We start from the raw sequence: 22558 nt of genomic DNA, 5'->3' as shown, positions 1-22558 counted from the left end.
CCACAAATATTTTCTGGGTTTAGTGCTTTAGTGAGACTGCTATTTATTTTAATGTCTAGTTGTTTATTACTGGTCATACAGGGATACTACTGAATTTTCACACTGACCTTGCATCCTGCAGCCTTGCTAAATTCACTTATTGGTACTAGCAGCTTCTGGTAGACTCTTTGAGATGGTCGATATGGCAACAATTTTGTCTGCACGTAGAGACAGCTTTATTTCTTCCTTTCCAATCTGTATGCTTTTCATGCTTTTTTTTTCTTTTCTTTTTGCCTTATTGCATTGGTTAGGTCTTCAAGTATAATTTTGCAAAGAAGTGGTGGAAGCACAAACCCTTGCCTGGTTCTCTATCTTAGAGAGAAAACATCAGGTGTTCACTCTTACATAGAACGTTAGATATGGTTCTTTCATAGATGTCCTTTGTCAGTGTAATATTGAAGTATGGCCCCTGAATATCCAGTTTGCTGAAGTTTGGGGGTTGTTATCACAAAAGAATGTTGTATTATTGTCAAATTCTTTTTCCGCATCTATTGACATGATCATGTGATTTTTATCTTTCATTCTATTAATATGCTATATCACATTTATTGATTTGGATATGCTGAACCAACCTTGCATCATAGGGATAAATCCCACTTGATCATGGTGTATGATCCCTTTAATGTGCTGTTGAATTTGGTTTGCTAATAGTTTTTGAAAATTTATTTTTTAATGTAGGCATTTTAGTGCTATAAGTTTCCATCTGAACACTGTTGGAGCTATGCTCTGTGATAATATTTTTAATATTGATTTTCATTTTTATTCAATTCAGAATATTTTGTAATTCTCTTTGCCACTTCCTTTTTGGCCCATGGGTTATTCGGGAGTATTTTTTTAAATTTCCAGATATTTGGCAATTTTTCTGGGTATTTTTCTGTTATTCATTTCTAATTTAGTTATACTGTGGCCAGAGAACAAATTGTGTATATTTTTATTTAAAATTTGTTGACTTTTGTGGCTTAGAATAAGGTCTGTATTGCTGAATGTTCCATATATACAAAAAAAATGTATTATATTATTGTTACGTATTCTAGAAATGTCAATTTAATGAAGTTACTGGATAGTATTGTGTAAATTCTGTAAATCCTTATTGATATTCTTCCTTCTTGCTCTATTAATTTCTGGGAGATGAGTGTTGAAATTTCCAGACATAATTATGGATTTGTCCATTTCTTTTTTAAGTTTGATTAGTTTTTGTTCACGTATGTTGAAGTTCTTTTGCTAGATGCATGCACACACATTTAGAACTGTTATGCCTTCTTGGTATGTATTTAGTTATGAATTTTTAGTTATGGAGTGTCCCTTCCTATTCCTGCAATACTTCTTGTTCTGAATTCTAATTTACCTAATATTAATACAGTACTCCAGTTTTCTTCTGATTTGCATGCTGTATCTTTTCCACATTTTTACTTTCATCTGCTCTAGGTTTTTATAGTAAAAATGAGTTTCTTGTGGACATAATATATATAAGGATGAAAATCTTTCCTTTTAATTATAAAGTTTATACCTTTGTATTTCTTTATTTCTTTACTTTGGCTTAGTTCTATTTTTATTGAAGTATAGTTAATTTACAATGTTGTGGTAGTTTCAAGCGTACAGCAAAGTGATTCAGTTATACAGATATGTATATATTCTTTTTCAGGTTCTTTTCCATTATAGGTTATTACAAGATATTGAGTATAGTTCTCTGGGCTATACAGTAGATCCTTGTTGTTTATTTTATATACAGTAGTGTGTATATGTTAATCCCAAACTCCTAATTTACCTCTCCCCCCATCCCCACTATCCCCTTTGGTAACCATACGTTTGTTTTCTAAGTCTGTGTGTCTATTTCTGTTTTCTAAATAAGTTCATTTGTATCTTTTTTTAGATTTCAAATATTAGTGAAATCATATATTATTTGTCTTTCTCCATCTGACTTACTTAATATGATAATCTCTAGGCCCATCCACATTGCGTAAATGTCATTATTTCTTTCTTTTTTATGACTAACATTCCATTGTATATATGTACCACATCTTCTTTATCCATTCTTCTATCCATAGACTTTTAGGTTGCTTCCATGTCTTAGCTATTGTAAATAGCGCTGCTATGAACATTGGGGTGCATGTATCTTTTTGAATTAGAGTTTTTTCCAGACATATGCCCAAGTGTGGGATTGCAAGGTCATAGAGCAACTCTATTTGCAGTTTTTTAAGGACCCTCCACACTGTTCTCCATAGTGGCTGTACCAACTTACATCTCCACCACCAGTGTAGGAGGGTTCCTTTTGCTCCACACCCTCTCCAGAATTTATAATTTGTAGACATTTTAATGATGGCCATTCTGACTGGTGTGAGCTGATACCTCATTGTAGTTTTGATATACATTTCTCTAATCATTCGTGATATTGAGCATCTTTTCATATGCCTGTTGGCCATCTGTATGTCTTCTTTGGAGAAATGTCTATTTAGATCTTTTGCCCATTTTTTTATTGGGTTGTTTGTTTTTTGATATGAAGCTGTATGAGCTGTTTTTATATTTTGAAAATTAATCTGTTGGTAGCATCGTTAGCAAATATTTTCTCCTAGTCTGTAAGTTGTCTTTTGTTTTGTTTATGGTTTCCTTTGCTGTGCAAAAGCTTTTAAGCTTAATTAGGTCCCATTTGTTTAATTTTGTTTTTATTTCCATTACTCTAGGAGATGGATCCAAAAATATATTTCTGCAAATTATGTCAAAGAGTGTTCTGCCTATGTTTTCCTCTAGGAGTTTTATAGTATCCAGTCTTACATTTACGTCTTTAATCCATTTTGAATTTATTTTTGAAAATGGTGTTAGAGAATGTTCTAATTTCATTCTTTTACATGTAGCTGCCTGGTTTTCCCAGCACCACTTACTGAAGAAACTGTCTTTTCTCCATTGTATATTCTTGCATCCTTTGTCATAGATTAATTGACCATAAGTGTGTGGGTTTATTTCTGGGCTCTCTACCCTGTTCCATTGATCTATGTGTTTGTTTTTGTGCCAGTACCATACTGCTTTGATTACTGTAGCTTTTTATCAATAGTATAATTTAAAGTAAGGGAGTGTGATTCCTCTAGCTCCATTCTTCTTTCTCAAGATTGTTTTGGCTATTCAGGGTCTTTGTGTTTCCATACAAATTAAAAACTTTTTTGTTCTAGTTCTGTGAAAAATGCCACTGGTAATTTGATAGGGATTGTACTGAATCTGTAGATTTCCTTGGGAAGTATGGTCATTTTAACAATATTGATTCTTCTAATCCAAGAACATGGTATAGCTTTCCATCTGTTTGTGTCATCTTCAATTTCTTTCATCAGCATCTTACAGTTTTTGGAGTACAGGTCTTTTTCCTCCTTAGGTAGATTTATTTCTAAGTATTTTATTCTTTTTGATGAAAAGGTGAATGGGATTGTTTCCTTAATTTCTCTTTCTGATATTTTATTGTTAGTATATAGAAATACAACAGATTTCTGTATGTGAATTTCGTATCCAACAACTTTACCAAATTTGTTGATGAGCTCTAGTAGTTTTCTGGTAGCATCTTTAGGATTTTCTATGTATCTGCAAACAATGACAGTGTTACTTCTTCTTTTTCCAATTTGAATTCCTTTTATTTCTTTTTCTTCTCTGATTGCTGTGGCTAGGACTTCCAAAACTATGCTGAAAAAACATGGCAAGAGTGGGCATCCTTGTCTTGTTCCTGATCTTATAGGAAATGATTTCAGCTTTTCACAATTGAGTATAATGTTACCTGTGGGTTTGTAATATATAGCCTTTATTATGTTGAGGTATGTTGCCTCTATGCCGACTTTCTGAAGAATTTTTATCATAAATGGATGTTGAATTTTATCAAAAGCTTTTTCTGCATCTACTGAGACGATCGTATGGTTTTTATTCTTTAATTTGTTAATGTGGTGTATCACATTGATTGATTTGCAGATATTGAAAAATCCTTGCATCCCTGGGATAAATCCCACTTGATCATGGTGTATGATCCTTTAACACATTATTGACCAAGGGATTTTTGCAGAAACTAATGCCTGTGGCAATAATACGTCTACAGTGAATAATGTTAATGTATTGTTTGAGTTAGTGGGCTAGTATTTTGTTGAGGATTTTTGCATCTATGTTCATCAGTGATATTGGCCTGTAATATTCTTTTTTTGTGATATCTTTGTCTGGTTTTGGTGTCAGGATGATGGTGGCCTCATAGAATGAGTTCAGAAATATTCCTTCCTTTGCAATTTTTTTTGAATAGTTTCAGAAGGACAGGTGTTAACTCTTCTCTAAATGTTTAGTAGAATTCACCTGTGAGGTTAACTGGTCCTGGACTTCTGTTTTTTGGGAGTTTTTAAATTACTGATTCGATTTTGGTACTGGTAATTGATCTGTTCACATTTTCTATTCCTTCCTCATTCACTCTTGGGAGATTCTACCTTTCTAAGAATTTGTCCATTGTATTGGTGTATAGTTGCTCATAGTAGTCTCTTATGATCCTTTGTATTTCTGCAGTGTCAGTTGTAACTTCTCCTTTTTCATTTCTGAGTTTATTGATTTGGGCCCTCTCCCTTTTTTTCTTGATGAGTCTGGCTAAAGGTTTATCAATTTTGTTTATCTTTTCAAAGAACAAGCTTTTAGTTTCACTGATATTTTCTATTGCTTTTTAAGTCTCTGTTTCATTTATTTCTGCTCTGATTTATGATTTATTTAAGGTTTATCATAAATCTTTACGATTTATTTTCTTTTATTAGTTTCGGGTTTTGTTTGTTCTTCTTTCTCTAGTTGCTTCAGGCATAAGGTTAGGTTGTTTATTTGATATTTTTCTTATTTCCTTACATAAGCTTGTATTGTTATAAGCTTCCCTTCTAGAATTGCTTTTGCTGCATCCCATAGGTTTTGGTTCATCATGTTTTCATTTTCATTCGTTTCTAGGTGTTTTTTGATTTCTTCTCTCTTTTTTTCAGTAGCATATTGTTTAGCCTCCACGTGTTTGCATTTTTTTGCAGTTTTTTTCTCTTGTAGTTGATTTCTAGCCTCATAGCATTGTGGTCAGAAAAGACGCTTGATATGATTTCAGTTTTCTTAAATTTACCAAGCCTTGATTTGTGACCCAGCATGTGATCTATCCTGGAGAATATTCCATGTGAACTTGAAAAGGTTTATTCTGCTGCTTTCAGATGGAGTGCTTTATAAATATAAACGAAGTATATCTGGTCTAATGTGTCATTTTAAGGCCTGTGTTTCCTTATTGACCTTCTGTCTGGATGATCTGTCCATTGATGAAAGTGGGGTGTTAAAGTCCCCCCCCATTATTGTGTTACTGTTGATTTCTCCTTTTATGTCTGTTAACATTTACCTTATATATTTAGGTGTTCCTATGTTGGGTGCATGTATATTTAAAATTGTTATATCTTCTTCTTGGATTGGTCCTTTGATCATTATGTAGTGGCCTTCTTTGTCTCCTGCTACAGTTTTTATTTTACAGTCAATTTTGTCTGAAAAAGTATTGCTGCTCCAGCTTTCTTGTGATTTTCATTTGTGTGGAGAGCCTTCTTCCATCCTCTGACTTTCGGTCTGTATGTGACTCTACACCTTTTTATTTAAATATACCACATTGTAGTTACTATTTTTTTAATTATTTCCTTCTTCTGTGCTTTGATCTTTCGTTCTCTTTTTCTGACTGAATTTGGGTTGAGTATCTGTTATGATTCCAATTTTATTGTTTATTGTTATTCTATTGTTTTATTAGTTATAACTCTTTTTAATTCTTAAGTGGTTGCTATATGCTTTATAGTATGTATTTTAATTAATCAGAGTTCGCCTTCACATAACATCACACCACTTAATGTATGATGAGAGCTTTGCAGTTATACCCTTCCAATTCCTTACTCCCATCTTTTGTGGCGTTGGCATCGTTTTGATTTCACATACGCCATCTGCACATACCACGCCGCTCACCATCACTTACCCTTATACAGTTAATCACCTTCCGGAGCAACTAAAAACAAGGCAAAATATATACTTTACCTTAATGTACTCTTTATTTCTTTGCACAGATGCAAGCTTCTCTCTGCTATTATATTAGTTCTGCTTGATAAGCTTCTTCATACTTTCTTGAACTGCAGGTCTACCGACAATTAATTCTTTTCAGTTTCAGTTTGGGAAAACTCTTCATTTCACCTTAGGTTTTGATAATTGTTTTTGCTTTGTATAAAGTTCTTGACGGAGAGATTTTTAGTTCAGTCTTTTAAAGATGTCACTTTGTTGCTTTGGGGTTTGTATAGATTCTTACAATACAACTCCTGCAATTTTAAATTTTTGTTACTATCTGTGTAACGTGTCTTTTTTTCCTTGTTTTTCTTCAAGATTTTCTCTTAACCTTGGAAACAGAAGTTTGAATATGTTTTGCCTCATTTTCAGTCTTGGGGTTTTCTAAGTCTCTTAGATCCATGTTTTGATAACTTTTATTAATTGTTTATTACCTTTGGTCACTGTGACTTCAAATGTTTTTTTCCCCCCCCGCATTTTCTCTCCTCCTGAAACTTCAATTATATGTATGTTAAACCATTTGATATTATCTCATAGCTCTGGGAAAGTATGCTCCATTTTTTCACTGTTTTCTCTTTGTGTTACAATTTTAGTAGTTTCTGTTGACCTATCTTTAAGTTCATTCATACTTTCCTTGGCTGTATCACATCTACTCATGAGTCCACCAAAGTGATTCTTCATTTCTGATACCATGTTTTATTTTTTCTAGTATTTCAGTTTGGCTTTCTTATCTTTTCCATATCTCTGATAAAATTCTCTATCTTTTCATGCATGTGGCCCACCTTTTCCATTAGACTCATTAATATATTAATCAGCGTTATTTCAAAGTCCCTGTCTGAGAGTTCCAAAATACGTCATCTTAGGATCTGGTTCTGTTGCTTACTTTATCTCTTGACAATGGTTTATCATTTTTTGCTTTGTTTGTGTGTCTTGTAGCTTTTTTATTCAATGCCAGACATCATGATTAGAACGATAGAGAATGAGGTACTTAGGATTTACTCCTGGAAATGGGCACACCCCTTCTTCTGTCAAGCTGAATGAGATGTGTCAATGTATTCAGGTGTTGACCTGGATTTGAATTTTGTTGCCACAGTTTCCTACTATGCCCCAGAGGCTTCAAAATCCTTTAACGATGCCTTTTTCTTAGAGTAAGTTCTAGGGTGTCTGATAGTCTTAATACTTGTATCCCCCTAACTTTCAGCCATCCCCAAATTCCTGCATCACAGAAGAGGGTCACTCTCCATACCCGGTCCCTGCACCAGTGGTAGGTGGCTGTTGCTTTTACTCATATTTCTAAGGCTGGCTGTGGGGCAGGATGTCTTGTCCCGTGTCAGTCTTAAATACCCTTGTTTTCTGGGCTTCCAGCATGAGAGTTCCCTAGTGTTTCAGCTTCTTTTAACTATATGAGGGATTTTGAAATAATTTGTATCCTCAGATTTCTCAATTCTCCTCTTCCCAATTTTACCAACACAATTTGAGGTTACGTATTCAGATTATAATTATTCTTTTCAGCTTCAGTTTGGGGGAAAAAAGTTGCTTAGAAATTTTCAGTCATTCCTGTAACCAAATTACTGAACATTTACATATATTCTATGTTATTGACAAAAATTGTTGACGATTATAGATAGTTTGAAACCTGACTTCCCCATTCTTAGCTCTTGCTTTCGATTAATTTCTCAATTAGTGGAGGAAACCGAAGAGAAAAAAAAATTTATGATATAAGTTTTTCCCAAATTTTTCATACTCTATAAAAGAATTCTAAAGTGACAGTATTGTCATAATTTGAAAATTAAGGGAAACATAAAGCTTAAATCTGTTTCTTTAAAAATCTGACTGGTAATTGCTTGAGAAAATAGGATCAGTATGAACATATGCCAAATCACCATATAAAACAAAAATAAACAAAATCAAACAAAACATACATGGCACAGCAAAAGAATAAAAACAGACTAAAATAAAGAAATAGCAAAACACTATAAAAAACAGGATATAGGGCTTCCCTGGTGGCGCAGTGGTTGAGAGTCTGCCTGCCGATGCAGAGGACACAGGTTCGTGCCCTGGTCCGGGAAGATCCCACGGGCTGCAGAGCGGCTGGGCCCGTGAGCCATGGCTGCTGAGCCTGCACGTCCGGAGCCTGTGCTCCACAATGGGAGAGCCCACAACAGTGAGAGGCCCATGTACCAAAAAAAAAACAAAAACAAAAATAAAAACAAACAAAAAAAAACCAGGATATAATAATATGACAGAAGAAACATAAAAATAGGAATTCAAATATAGGTACACCAAACTCCATTTTTAAAGGCAAAAGAAGAGACTGTGCCTTTAAATGACTGACCTAAGCTTAAAACAAAAGACAAGGTAAACACTGATAAGCAAGATAAAACAGAAATGTAGAGTGACAGCAACATTAACTTGAGACAAAGTAGAACTTGAGGTGAGAACATTAGACGTGAAGAAAGTCTATCCATCGGTTGTTTGAGAAGGTCTTTTCCTTGCTCATGCGTATGGAGGCCTTTCTTGTTGGGCATATATTACTTTGATCACAAACGTTTTTCCTCCTAATTCTCTAAAGTTTTCCGCATCAGGTGATCACATCTAGTGCTGTACGTTGATCTGAGGCTGTGCCCACTTCGGTGTTCCTGGAAGGAGCGGCTCTCCCATTCGTAAACTCCACCAGGATACAGTGAGCAAGGTATATGTCATGGCCACATTTAATATGTCTGTCACATTGTATTTGTTTTTCAAGGAGATCACATCAACATCGATGTGTTGTTTGCTCTCTACCTCACTGTCACCTTCTCATGATTACCATCCCTTTGTTCACTGCCACAGCTACACATGCTTGAGAATCCGTCTATGTTGTCTGCCATCATCCAGTTCAAACCGTCTTGCCACGTGATTTCATGCCTCCGCCAGCTCGCTTTCGATTTTTCTTTTACTGCTTTTCTATAAAGCTCTTCTGTTCATATTAAGGTAAACTGAAAGGTGATTTATGCAAAATGCTTACAAGCTCCTGTACAAAAGCTGTTTCCCAGATTTTTCTTTCTTCTGCATCTTTTGAGTAAACAAATCTTTCATGAAGCAGAACAGTTTCTGTTGTCCCACCTCATCTTCCACTTTCCCTCCCTCTCTCTCTAGTCATCTTTGAATGGCACAGCCAGGATTTTTTTTCCAACAAGATATTGGTAGAATCAGGCTCTTTGATCTTCAGCCCAAAGGCAATGTGATATACACAACTTTTAGACAAATCCCCAGTTTCCAGCAAACTATAATGCCATGTGTCCTTACCAGACAGAAGCTGAGTACATTATTCTCCTGCCTGATACTCTGAATCTAAGCACTTGTATTTCTGCATAGCTTGAAGGACTCTGAAGTTCTTATTTTTAGAAGTGAAGCACAGGGATGCTTTGGAAAGCACGATTTCCACGCTGGCCCTACTCCCACCTCTACTTGTGATAAACCTCATATCCTTAGAAGCAATGCAAGCCCATTTCTCCCTGGGATGAAGAGGGACTTAGCACTGCATGGGAGAAGGGAGATGTTGAGATTGGAGACAAAGTGATGGGGTCTCATCCTAAGTGCAGAGACTCCTGAAGAGGAGGGGGTGCCTGTGATCTCATGCGTCCCCGCCTTTCCTGCATCAGCCTCTGAGGGCTGGGAATGAATGAGTCCCAGCTTACTTCTCAGTCCAACCCATTCACACTGTAATTAGGGATAATTCCTTAAAAAGCCACTAAGTTATTCACTGGAGACTTTAGTTTCCAGTACAGTTGTAACTTTGCATATTTTTGGACGCTTGCATTTATTTTTCGGTGAGAAGACTCGGCCCTTTCTTTGTCTGCTCTGCTTCCTGAGGACAAATTTACACTTTCCTGAAGAAACCATGGCTCCCAAGCTGAAGAATGATGGAACATCCCAGGATACTCTGGACAGCGCCCAGGACTTACTACACAGGTCCCGTGGGATGATGGGATTCATCTTGCACGAAGTGGCCCTGAGCTGGGCCACCACTGCCGCATCCCACCACCACTGCCGCATCCCACCACCACGGCCGCATCCCACCCCCACTGCCGCACCCCACCCCCACTGCCGCACCCCACCACCGCTGCCGCACCCCACCCCCACTGCCCCATCCCACCCCCACTGCCGCACCCCACCCCCACTGCCGCACCCCACCCCCGCTGCCGCACCCCACCCCCGCTGCCGCACCCCACCACCGCTGCCGCACCCCACCACCGCTGCCCCATCCCACCCCCACTGCCGCACCCCACCCCCACTGCCGCACCCCACCCCCACTGCCGCACCCCACCACCACTGCCGCACCCCACCCCCACTGCCGCACCCCACCCCCACTGCCGCACCCCACCACCACTGCCGCACCCCACCACCACTGCCGCACCCCACCCCCGCTCTCCTCCTTAGTTTAGGCTGCTTGACTGCTTGTCATCACCTGATGAAACATCTGTCGTGAGTTTGTGACTTTACATGTCCTACTCCTCCATTCCCTCTCCTGCCCTGGTCAGGTTCTGCTGATCCTTGTGGTGTGTTTCAGGTACACCATTCCCTGGAGACCTTCCCTGATGACCCTCCTGGGACCCTCCTGGGACGTCTGCAGAGAGCCCCTAGGAGGGCAGTGCTGGGTAATGATCTAAGAGTGCACTTGCCCAGGAGAACATGTGCTGCGAGGGCGCCTAGCAGAGCCCATGTCTGCACTGCCTGCAGGAGCTCCTCTGACGAATGCAGGTGGGAACACGACTGACCTTCACGCTTCTAAGTGGCCAACAGGCTTTCTTCAGGTCTGAGTATAACAGCAAATCATTACCTCTATCGTTAACATAAGTGAGTCTAGTATATATCAAAAATAAAGTCCTTCAAAAGATTTATTAAATTTTAGATGACTTACCCAAATTCGTTCAAGTTGTACTAATATTCTATGAGACGTTGCTGCAGTGCAGTTACTTCTTAACCAACCATAGATCAGGAGGGGAGCAATATTAACATTAGCCTCAGAGGTCACCCACCTGACATCTCTGCCCATCACACCTTCTAACTCAGTTCAACAGACCACATGCTTACTGAAACAAAACCACTTTCTCGTGTCACATCATTGGAGCTCATGCTACGTAATGCCATTGTCAAGAATGATTATTACACAAATGTACTATCTATCCAAGAAAGGAAAATGTAATGAGCCTGTTTAAAACGAGGCGAGTCTGTCAGAATGGACATCATCAAAAAATCTACAAACAATAAATGAGTGTGGAGAAAAGGGAACCCTCTTGCACTGTCGGTGGGAATGTAAATTGATACAGCCACTGTGGAGAACAGTATTGAGGTTCCTTAAAAAACTAAAAATAGAACTACCATATGACCCAGCAATCCCACTACTGGGCATATACCCTGAGAAAACCATAATTCAAAAAGAGTCCTGTACCAAAATGTTAATTGCAGCTCTGTTTACAATAGCCAGGACATGGAAGCAACCTAAGTGTCCATCGACAGATGAAGGGATAAAGAAGATATGGCACATATATACAATGGAATATTACTCAGCCATAAAAAGAGATGAAATTGAGTTGTTTGTAGTGAGGTGGATGGACCTACAGTCTGTCATACAGAGTGAAGTAAGTCAGAAAGAGAAAAACAAATACCGTATACTAACACATATATATGGAATCTAAAAAAAAACAAAAATGGTTCTGATGAACCTAGGGGCAGGATAGGAATAAAGATGCAGACGTAGAGAATGGACTTGAGGACAAGGGAAGGGGGAAGTGTAAGCTGGGACGAAGTGAGAGAGAAGCATTGACATATATACACTACCAAATGTAAAAGAGATAGCTAGTGGGAAGCAGCCGCATAGCACAGGGAGATCAGCTCGGTGCTTTGCGACCACCTAGAGGGGTGGGATAGGGAGGGTGGGAGGACGGGAGACGCAACAGGGAAGAGATATGGGAGCATATGTATATGTATAACTGATTCACTTTGTTATACAACAGCAATTAACACGACATTGTAAAGCACTTATACTCCAATAAAGATGTTAAAAAAATCTAAAAAAAATATTAAATTAAATTAAAAAAATAAAATGAGGTGAGTCTGACTCACTCTCCTGGTTCTCCTGGAGTTCTAATAGTGCTTCATTGATTAACTGAAAGGGGATCAATAAAATATATCTAAGATTCTAAGGCCATTTGCTTCTGAATATAACAATTTACAAATGGATCAACTTAAAATATCAATCATATAATATATTCATACATTATATATTATATATATAATATATATTATATATATTATATATATATAATATATATAATATATATATAATATACATTATATATTATATATTATATATTGATATATATTAATATACATATATAATATATGTATAAATATTTATATTTATAAATGCATAACTTTATATAATGTAAACCAATATAATATTTCAATTTATCAATATATAGCAAGATATGACTTAATAGCAATTATAACAATAACTTTTAACAACATATCTGAAAATTTACATGTAAAATGTTTTAATGAGGCTATATTTTCTCATTAATTACATTAAAATTGAAACAATGTACCTTAACTTTTAACTGACTGGGAGCTACCCTACCTTCCACCTTTATTTGCTCCCCCTTCCAGGTTCTCGGTTAAATAGTTACTAACATATAAACAACAAACATGTAAACAACACCCTAAATGTGTTCTTTGGACTAACAGTCACTTAATACATGTTTCTAGAATAGTAATTTCTAAGAATCTGAAATGTATCAAAAAATCAAAATTTTCATGAAGCAGTTCAGAAACGCCATCTCAGAACAAATGCATATACGACTGTTAGTAAAATACCTCTGGGCACAGACACATTATTCTCCAAAAGATAAGTAAAGCATGTTGTATTCTTATGGTTCATGAGTCCAAAAAAAAAACAATCCAAGGAAGAATAAAAGCAGAAATTTGATAAATGTTAGATGGGGTGGACAGTTATTCTATGATCGACCATGTTAGTAAGAAATACTGTTTTATTTTGTCCTTTAAAAAGGCTTAGTCAAAAAGTCAAAAGGTGGGGCTTCCCTGGTGGCGCAGTGGTTGAGAGTCCGCCTGCCGATGCAAGGGACACGGGTTCGTGCCCCGGTCCGGGAGGATCCCACACGCCGCGGAGCGGCTGGGCCCGTGAGCCATGCCATGGCTGCTGAGCCTGCGCGTCCGGAGTCTGTGCTCCGCAACGGGAGGGGCCACAACAGTGAGAGGCCCGCGTACCGCAAAAAAAAAAAAAAAAAGTCAAAAGGTAAAATTAACATGAATATGCTTTAAGTATGAAATAGGTGTCACACAATGGCAAGTCAAAATGTCCATATGATATAAAAGCTATGATAATTTGCCATAAGCTTCTTCGACAAAATTGGTAGTTAGCGTGTTCACAGTATGAGTTTTCTAAGAGGACAGAGGTATAATGCAAATGTCTACATGCTATTCAAGAGTGAGCGGACAGGAGGAAAGGTCACTCAAAGCTTTTGTTGGAACAGTTAAACTAATTTCACTGTTTTTTAAACTAAATGTGCTGATTATTTTGGTGACAGCATTGCCAGTGCATTAGGAAAGTAAAATATTATCCTTTCATATACCGAAAGACGTCCAAAGCCCTGGAAGACCATATATTACATGCTATCTGATCATCCTTTGTCATCGTTCAATTAAAAAGGACATGTGATCATCTTCGTGTAAAATGTTTATAAGTGTATGTATGTATGACGCTTATTCAGATTTTAACAACTCAGTAACAGATGATTACAAGGACAGAAGGCAAGTTTCAGTCAAGAATCATTAAGGCCTATGAAAAAACACAAAGAGTTGAGTGTTCTTCCTGACTTATTACTAAACAGGATACTAGCAAATTATAATACATAAGGTAGAAAGAGAGAGAAGAAAGTAAATACGTCTCCTAAACCAGCACTGAACTATCCACAGATACACGTCCTTATTACTAAATTTAGCGCTACATATTGGGACAATCTTGGTAGGTAGGAAATTACAAGGAAGATAATATAGTTCTGAAGTCATAAAATATTCCGTAATGGAAGGCGTTGCAAGATAATTTGCGCATGAGCAACATCTGCTTCTCTAATATGATCATATGTTAAGGCGATTTTAAAAATCAATTAAAAATTCATAAGACGATTTTATTCTCTTGTTACCATATAGGTTTATTATACCATCTTTCAACCAGGGATTATTTCATGGGAGTCTGTTCCAGGACAACTGTTCTTTTCGGTCACTAGGCTCCAAAGAGAACAGAACCCATCTTCCCAACAGCACACATTTACAGACCATCGCCAATATCACCCCATATTCGTGAAGGCAAAACGTATAAAAATCTTACATGTGCCCGTGTCCTGCGGACCAGGGAGCTATGCACCTCACCCCACATAAGGAACATTTTTTAAATGAGTTGCCTGATCAATTAGGGCTCCTACTAAGAGCTATCAGCAGAAGATTTGGTCCAATTCTAAAAACAGAGCACCAAAAACATGATTCTGTACGAATCCCCTCAGCCATCTCTTCGCCTTAAAGCAGATTCCATCCTCCAAAAACACAGTGAATAATCTACCCCAAACTCAATGTCATTATGAAAAGGAATCACGTCCATGAAAAAAGAAATTATATTTTACTGAAAGAACTGTTTCATTAAAGTGACAAACATAGTTTTCATACCCAAAGCTAATTTGCAGCTACAGCAGAAGCAAACAAACAAAAAACAACACACATTTTTACAGCTATTTGGGCACCAACCTGGGATAGGCTGGGGTGCTAACACCACTGTGGGAAGAGGCCTAGAGGCAGGAGCTGGCCTGGACAGAGACACGGCTACTTGATTTGCCAACAGTTGAGGCTTCTCAGGCCCATGGAACAATCTTGATTCCTCAGGATATATCCATGTTGAGTCCAGAGCAAAGGAGTTATTAAAAAAGATCTGTCCAAAGAGATAGCAAGCATAACGCTTAAGACCACGCACAGAACAAAAGCTGAAGACTGTAAAATACTTGTCTTACGTTGAATATTGGAGATTCTATGCATGAAGATTCTATAAAGCCACTACCTTAAAACCTGAGGATCCACAGGGCTCTGATACCAGTCACCTTCTCGTTAAGTCTCCTGGGCTGGTCTTCAGCTATTGACTTGGTTAGTTCATCCCAGCAGCCAGTTAACAGATATAGATCACCCCAGTGAGATAAGCAGTGTGTTGTAGAACAAGTCACTGAACTACTGTCTATTGGTTTTCAGGTAAACAAAGTGTAGCCAGTACATTTGAATTCAAAAGGCAAGAAAAACCATCCCAAAGATGAACACTCAAAGCAATAATACCAAGGAAAACTTACTTTTAAAATGCACACTTGAGTTATATAAGGTTTAAGGCTAGATTCTGAACAATAGTTATGGATTTAAGAACTGAAAAATTCAAAAAGTAGTACTTCTGATTCAGAAGTAGGAATTTTATATTATCCTATGGAAACCAAATATTTTAAGCTAAAACAAAATCCCCCACCACCACCATCTACTGGTGCTTTTGAACAGACCAATCTTATTCTGAAAAGACTTTTCTCCAGACCGAGATGGTTGATCTATTGCAGTTAGAAACTAAAAATACACAGTGATTTCTGTTACGGCAATACCCAACAACTTAAAAATTAACAGCCCATTTACCCAGTCAGGCTAGCTGCATTTTTACCTTACAATTAGGTATCCTTTTGTCTATCCAACTTTTCCCAATGGGAAGTGGAAGAGAAGATGGGCAGACATGTGGGAAAATGGGCACCAATTCCACAGTGGAAGAGGGGGACAGTCCAATCGATGGAGAATGACCACCAAACAGCCACTGAAACCCAAGAAAAGAGAAGGGTGTGCTCATTAGCCTACATCAATCAACTCTCCTATTTGTACCAAAAGATGCTGGGATAGCTGCTTTAAAAGGGAATTTTAAAATGCATGTATTTGATTATGAGAAAAATCTCCTTTTTCCCAGTCCAAAAAAACCCCACGAACATTCAAAATTCTAAAAATTTGTAAAAATTTTCATATCTGAATCATCACAATGCATTTACAACACTGCTTTCTGTAATATTAAGAAAGAACTTCTAGGCACAAAACCATGAGAACATGGTAAGAAATGGATTTCTGCCCTGAGAATATGAGAAACCACAAGGGAAAGGTGAAATGCTGGGTATTCCTTTTATAATTCTTGAATTCTTTTTATAAGCAAGCAGAGAGCTATATTTTATGATATTCTTTTCCATATATCATTTTATATTAATATTTATCATTTTTAAAACAGGCACAAGTAATATTTTTAAAATAAGAGGTTAGGATTCAAAGTTTCCCAAGGTTCGCAAATGCAAATAGATTCCAAGGCAAAGAAAACATAAATGAGCTTATCACATAACTGAAGACCCCAATGCACAGAATAAAATAGCAAACGCTGAAAGGGGGCAGACAACTTAGGAGACAGTCTCTCTAATTAAATTAACTGAATCCTTATCAGTGGAGAATAAGATCATTGTTCAATGGTACGGAATACTTCAATACGCATTTGTTCTAAAATCATAAAAGCATTTTTGAATTTCCTGTTATGTGAAAATGTTCTTCTGGTTTAAATAGTTATTTAACAGAAAATATGGTAGCACAAAATATTTTAAAGATTAATACTAAGTTTTGGGGAGATTTTTCGTTTTAAATTTACACAAGAAAAAAAAAGCATTTTCTATACGGAAAAAAAATAAAAGGTAGTTCCTTGACACCATATACCTCTAGTGGTAGCACTCGCATATGACAACCCCTTCAAAATATCAAAAAAGCTACCAACGCTTATTCAAAAAAAACCCCAACGTGAACTGCATCACACATCAAAATACCATATCCAGTACCACATATGTGATGTATCATTACATGTAAAGACCAGTTTAGGAGAGTTAACAACATCTTTTAGAAAAGCTCACAATATAATATTGGAATTAAATTAATTATGTGGTGTATTCTAACATCCACTCATTTGAATATGCTAATTAGGACAGTCATTGGAATAAAATACATGTTATTCTCTGATTTAAATGCATCTGCCTAGTTAGATAGCAAACAATGGATCTTGCCAAAACCAGCTTCCCTTGCTCTGTTACACCATTAATCAAAGGCACAGTCACTTTTTCTTTTTAATTCCAGGTTTTAAACGCCAAACTCTTCTAAAGTGCAATATGACACTAGGTAATTTGGTCGACTCAGGCAGACCTAGGGTGGGAGTGGAAATCACCGGTAGCATTTCTCAGTATTAAAGGCAGGATTTCCCTGCAGGCTTCCATTGGTTTGAATTTTCTTAAGCATTGTCCTGAGTCTATTTTCAAATGAAAAAAACAAACAAAAAAAACTAGATCAGAATCAGAAACAGCTATTGATTCCCAGCTTGCTTTCCAAGCCTGTCTCTTTTACAGAGACTGTAAAAGTATTAACTTCTATTCGGTAAGTCGGCCACAGTTGGCAGCTGCAACGCCGGGCTCCGGAGGCGATACTTAAGCACCGCGCTCTGGACAACGACCCCGGCCCGGGCGAAAGTTGTGGCCAAGGCGGTCCCAACTCTGGGCTTGGGGTGCGGGTCTCCAAACTGCTCGTCTGAGAAACCGGGAAGACATACTGCAAAAACTGCCGAGAGGCAGAACGAGACGTCGAAGCATGAACTTTGTTGCCGATGCATGGCTGCCAGGCTGCGCCGTGATGGGCTGGGGAGCCGAGGACCACCGCGGGAGGAAAGAGCGCAAGCCACAGGGCCGGAGCCGCCGGAGCGGGGCGAGGGCCGCGCCCAGGGGCCAGGGGGGAAGCCGGCGACCCCGAACCCGGGGCCGGGGGCCGGGGAACACATTACCTGCCCGTTGAGCAAGGGGTAGTGGTGCACAGCTGCGGCGGCGGCGTGGTCTGGAGCAGAGGGCAGCGGCAGCAACGGCAGCCAGCCGGGCAGCCCCGGGAGCAGCGGGGCGGCAGAGGGCTGGGCCGAGGCAAGCAGCCCTGGCGGGGGCGCGACCCCGGCTCCCAGCCGGAGCAGCCCGGCCGAGCCGGGGACCATCCAAACCCAGGGCGGCGGCGGCGGCGGCGGCGGGTCTGCGTTCATCGGCCAGAGGAGAGGCTGCCGCCGCCGAGGCTGCTGCGGCTGCTGCAGCTGCCGCCGCCGCCGCTGGAGCCCGGCGCCCACCAGCATCCTACATCCCCGCGCGGGCGGCGGCTGCGGGCGCGGCGGGGGCGGCGGGCGCCAGAGGCACGGGCCGGCGGCGGCGCGGGCTCCGGTGCGAACTCACTTGGTTCCGCTGCGCGGCCGCACGCTCCGCCCCTGCCCCGCGCCGGGAGCCCCTCCTCCTCCTCCTCTGCTGGCGCTGCCGCCCGCGCCGCCGCCGCCGCCGCCGCCCCCCAGGCCCGGCCCCGGCTCGCAGCGTCCCCTGGTTCCGGGCTCCGGCCAGCACTCACCCCGGGACCCCCGCGGCGGCGGCGGGGGTGGGGGCGGGGAGCAGGCGGAGGCGCGGGGCTCCCGCGGATTGCGCCCGGAGCTCAGGTTCGGCCGCTGGAGGCCGCCGGCTGTCGCGGACGGAGCGCACGCCGGGGAAGGCGCACCCGGCCAGGCCGGGAGACGGGGTCCACCAGCAGCAGCGAGGCCAAAGTGGCGGCGCCTGAGCCAGGCACGTCCAGCCGCCGGGCGGTGCTGGGGCCGCCGACGGGGACCGCGCGCGGGCCGCTCTCTGCCTGGCGTAACCCGGGTCGAGGGCGGAGGGTCCCCAGGGGATGCTGCCTGCAGCCCCCGACGCCCAGCGGGCACCGATTGCCACTGGGGACAGGTAGATTTCTCTCCCTGGAAAATCTGCCAAACACTTTCCTAAGACCCCAGCGGGTCCTCTGCCCCGGCGGCCCCTACCCCACGCCCTACTAGTTCAGGCGCCACACACTCCAGGCGGGTCGCCTCTGGGCCTCTGCACGGGACAAACGGTTGTCGCTGGGATTGCCCACTGTGAACTGGTCCTGGATTCTACCGGGCCCAGAATTGTACTCCTCCTTTACCCACCGCACGCGGCCTCTTCAGCGCAACCTGGGCTGCCTGAGGCCAAGGACCACCCCTCCTGCGAGAACCCTCGCTCGGTCCGCACAGCAGAGCCTGGTTCCGCGCGGGTCACACGCAGTCGCCGCCAGGCGGCGCGCGCCCCGGCTGACCTCCCTCCTGCCGCAGACCCCGGTCCCGCGCGGTATCTCCTTGTGATGCCGAGGCTCTGAGACCCCGCCCAGCTGTGGGCTGTTCGTCGCCGAGAGCTGGTTGGAGACTTCCACGTGCTAATAAACTGCTTAGGTCGCTACGCCGGAGAAACCCCACCACAGTCAACAGCGCAAGCACAGTGTTTCTTAGGAGCATTTGGTGAAGGGCCTTCCTGCCGCCTAAAGCAGAAGGAAGGTATTATGAGGCATGCTTTTAAGAGCTTGTATGAAAAGCCCACCCTGGCCTGGGCAGGAGAGCATGCACCCACCCAGGTACACCACAGACACACCTGGAACTCTCCAAACACGGGCTCTCCTCACCTCTGGACTGATCCGTCGACCTCCCTCCTGAGATAAACTAAAGCACCAGAGTGCTTTCAGTTTGCTTCTAGGGTTGTTTCCTCATTCTTCTAATTTGCTTATTTCCTCCTGGCCGGGCATGATTTCTTTTAGATCCTGGCATATGCTAATTTACATAGCTGGCATCTCCGTGTTTTCCTCCAGGCAAACCATTTTTCAATTAGCAAGTTTATCTCTCTCTTTGATGCAAAAGTCCTGGCAAGATTTTGTTTTTTCTCACCTACAGTCAGAAAGCTCTGCAGATTAGAAGACTGTTACTATTCAGCTTAAGCCCTTAATTCATGTGCATATATTTGTATGTGCGCACACTCGTGATATGTGTCTTGATCTTGGTGGCCACAGCCAGACTAAGGAATTGGGGCAGGTGTCTTTGGGCAGGCTAAGGTGAACCCTTAAGGGTCCTGTTTGCATGGGAGTTATTCATCCCTCCTCCATTGTTTGGAGGCTGGCAGTGCCCGGCTTGCATGCTGCCCTCAGCGAAAGCAAGTGCAGTGTGCGCAGAACCCACACTCCCAGGAAACAGGATTTAGCCGTGAGCTGGGGGTGCTTCAGCAGGTGCTCTGGGGGAGTCTCACCCGTTCCCACACAGCCCAGTCCTTGAAGTGGTTCTGTTAAAGTATGCTTCTGTGAACTGGTTGTATTTATTCCCTCCCTGGGCTTTCCAGTGCCCTGAGCACAGGATGCCTTGGGCAGCTGGTCGCTCCGAACAAGAGCTGGGAAATTACAAGTATGTCCATTCAAAGAACCTCAAAGTAGCCCAAACTCCTTTGCTGCTTCCTGCCATGGGCTTGACTCTATTCATTTATTACAGCGTTTTGAACTCCTTTCCCTACCATGCTGTGCTCTGAATTCTGGGAACACAGCAGAGGACAACAGAGGTGCAGAGCGATTTTCACTAATTAGTTAATGGATATGACAGGGGAACCAGGAGATGGACTTATCCCCTATTTCTGGCTCTTGTTTTAATCACATTCATCTCAAGGTTTTCCTCACACACCCCACTCAACCCAGGAACAACCAGACACCCCCGTGGATAGGAGAAGCCCCCTTTCCTATGGGTACTGTCTTTCCAATGGGTATTTAAGAAGACTCTTTTAAAGCAGGAAGACTTGTTCTCCATGAGGACCAGAAATCAGGGGATCTCCCATCTGTGCACAGAGGCTCCATGCCAGGTAGACCTGTGCCACTGGTGGACAGGTGTGCTTACCTATCAGTGCCCCCAGGGGATTAGCACCCCATAAACTCAGGCCCTTTATCTCCCTATAACAATCAGTGACAAATTCTCCTTGGAATGGGTTTTATACACAATCTAGTCTCAAGTTCTCCTAACCAATAAAAACAACCTTAAGTCTGTCTGTATTATTCAGGCAAAACCAGCAGAAATTTCCAGCTAATCTGTGACAGACTGAAGAAAGACGAGATCCACAGCACGAGAAAAGTGCGAATTACCCTCATATGCTAATGAGTTCTGAATTGTTTATCACCTTTTTGGAAAAAAGAATGTTGGGTGTTAGGGAGAGATGGATGAAGTAAGATTTTGCAGCTTGTAGAAGGATTTTTTTCAAGTTTTTTTTTTTTTTACTCTTTTTCTAAGTAAAATATAAGAGAAACTCCCACCTCAAAAGAAAGAGAGAGAGAAGCATGAAGATGCCTTCTCCAGGCCTGCCAAGTTAAGATAATTCCCAGGGCAATGGGGCAGGCGGGAGTGGGGACGTGTGGGGTGGAGAACTGAGACGTTGCCTCAGCAGCGGCCCCGTCCTGCCCACCAGCTCACACTGCCAGAATGTCTTTCCAAAACCAACGCTGATCCGACTGGGTCCCTCCCTGCTGAAGACTCGCCAACTGTGCTATGATGAGGCCCTGGATGAAAGCCACGAAAGTGAACCACCGCCTCGGGAGACTGGCATCTTCAGGAGGAGGACTTGGTGATTTGATACCTGACTCGGTGTGGGCTGACACGGAGCGGGCGTAAGAGTGATTTTTCCAAAGTTCTGCCAAACTCGGGAGTCTGCAGCTGAGCATCCCTTCCCAGATATGAGGGGCCTTTGGGGATGGGCAGCAGAGAGGAGAGGTTGCTCCAGACAGGACGACTTGGAAGTCTCCGAGGGACACCTGGAAAGATCCGTCCGTGTCACGGTTGCCTGGAGTCAGGAGCAAAGCCTTCGATGAAGACACGGAACTGGAATTAGCACAAGGATGGAGAGGGGTAGCCTTCCGCGGTGGTGGCTGAGATCAGAGATGTGGATGGGGTCACCCCAGGCGAGCACAGAGCGGGAGAGGAGAGGCCGTCGGGGGGTCCCCGTCATGGGGAGTGAAGCTCTCTAGGAAACACGGAGGGGAACCGAGGCAGGTGGTAGCACGAAACCACCCTGGACGGGCAGGAGTGTGCTCGTTTGTTAAAGGGTATTATTATTGTTTTTATTATAAATGTGGTATTGCAGAATATCTGGAAAATATAGAAAAGCATCATGAATCAAACCCACTCAGGGAAAAGGAATATGAACCTTTTGTTGACCTCCCCTCCATAGTATTTTTTTCTTCTCATCTCTCTCTATATAGCATGATAATGTATATTGTATATATATTACATATAGTAATATATGTTAGCATATATTATAGCATCTTATCATATTACATTTTATATTAAATTGCATTTTATAATAATTCATTTTAAACCTTATTTTTCACTCAGCATCATAGCATGAGCAGGTTCCCCACATTGTTGAAAATACCTAGAGGAACCCCGTTATCAACAGCAAAGCAGAAAGCTCACGGAGGACGTGTAGGAGTGGAGGTGAGTCTGCCCTGAGTGGGAATCAGTAGCCCACGT

The 22558-nt window shown here is 41.5% G+C and overlaps 1 protein-coding gene across 1 annotated transcript in view; it reads right to left on the bottom strand.

Moving 5' to 3' along the window:
• Positions 1 to 18331, bottom strand: part of TCERG1L (transcription elongation regulator 1 like) — a gene marked incomplete at both ends in the record, with an annotated part of 194151 nt that extends 175820 nt beyond the window's left edge. Inside the window, 3 exons of the mRNA XM_082854101.1 lie at positions 14887 to 15067; positions 15824 to 15970; positions 18002 to 18331. Coding sequence (XP_082710227.1) covers positions 14887 to 15067; positions 15824 to 15970; positions 18002 to 18331 — 658 coding nt within the window. The remainder of the gene's footprint in view (positions 1 to 14886; positions 15068 to 15823; positions 15971 to 18001) is intronic.
• Between the last annotated feature and the right edge of the window lie 4227 nt (positions 18332 to 22558).

The sequence above is a fragment of the Leucopleurus acutus genome, assembly GCF_964270905.1.
Source record: "Leucopleurus acutus genome assembly, chromosome: 14".
Taxonomy (NCBI): domain Eukaryota; kingdom Metazoa; phylum Chordata; class Mammalia; order Artiodactyla; family Delphinidae; genus Leucopleurus; species Leucopleurus acutus.
The sequence above is the reverse complement of the archived record's forward strand: the minus strand, read 5'-3'. Positions and strand labels throughout refer to the sequence as shown.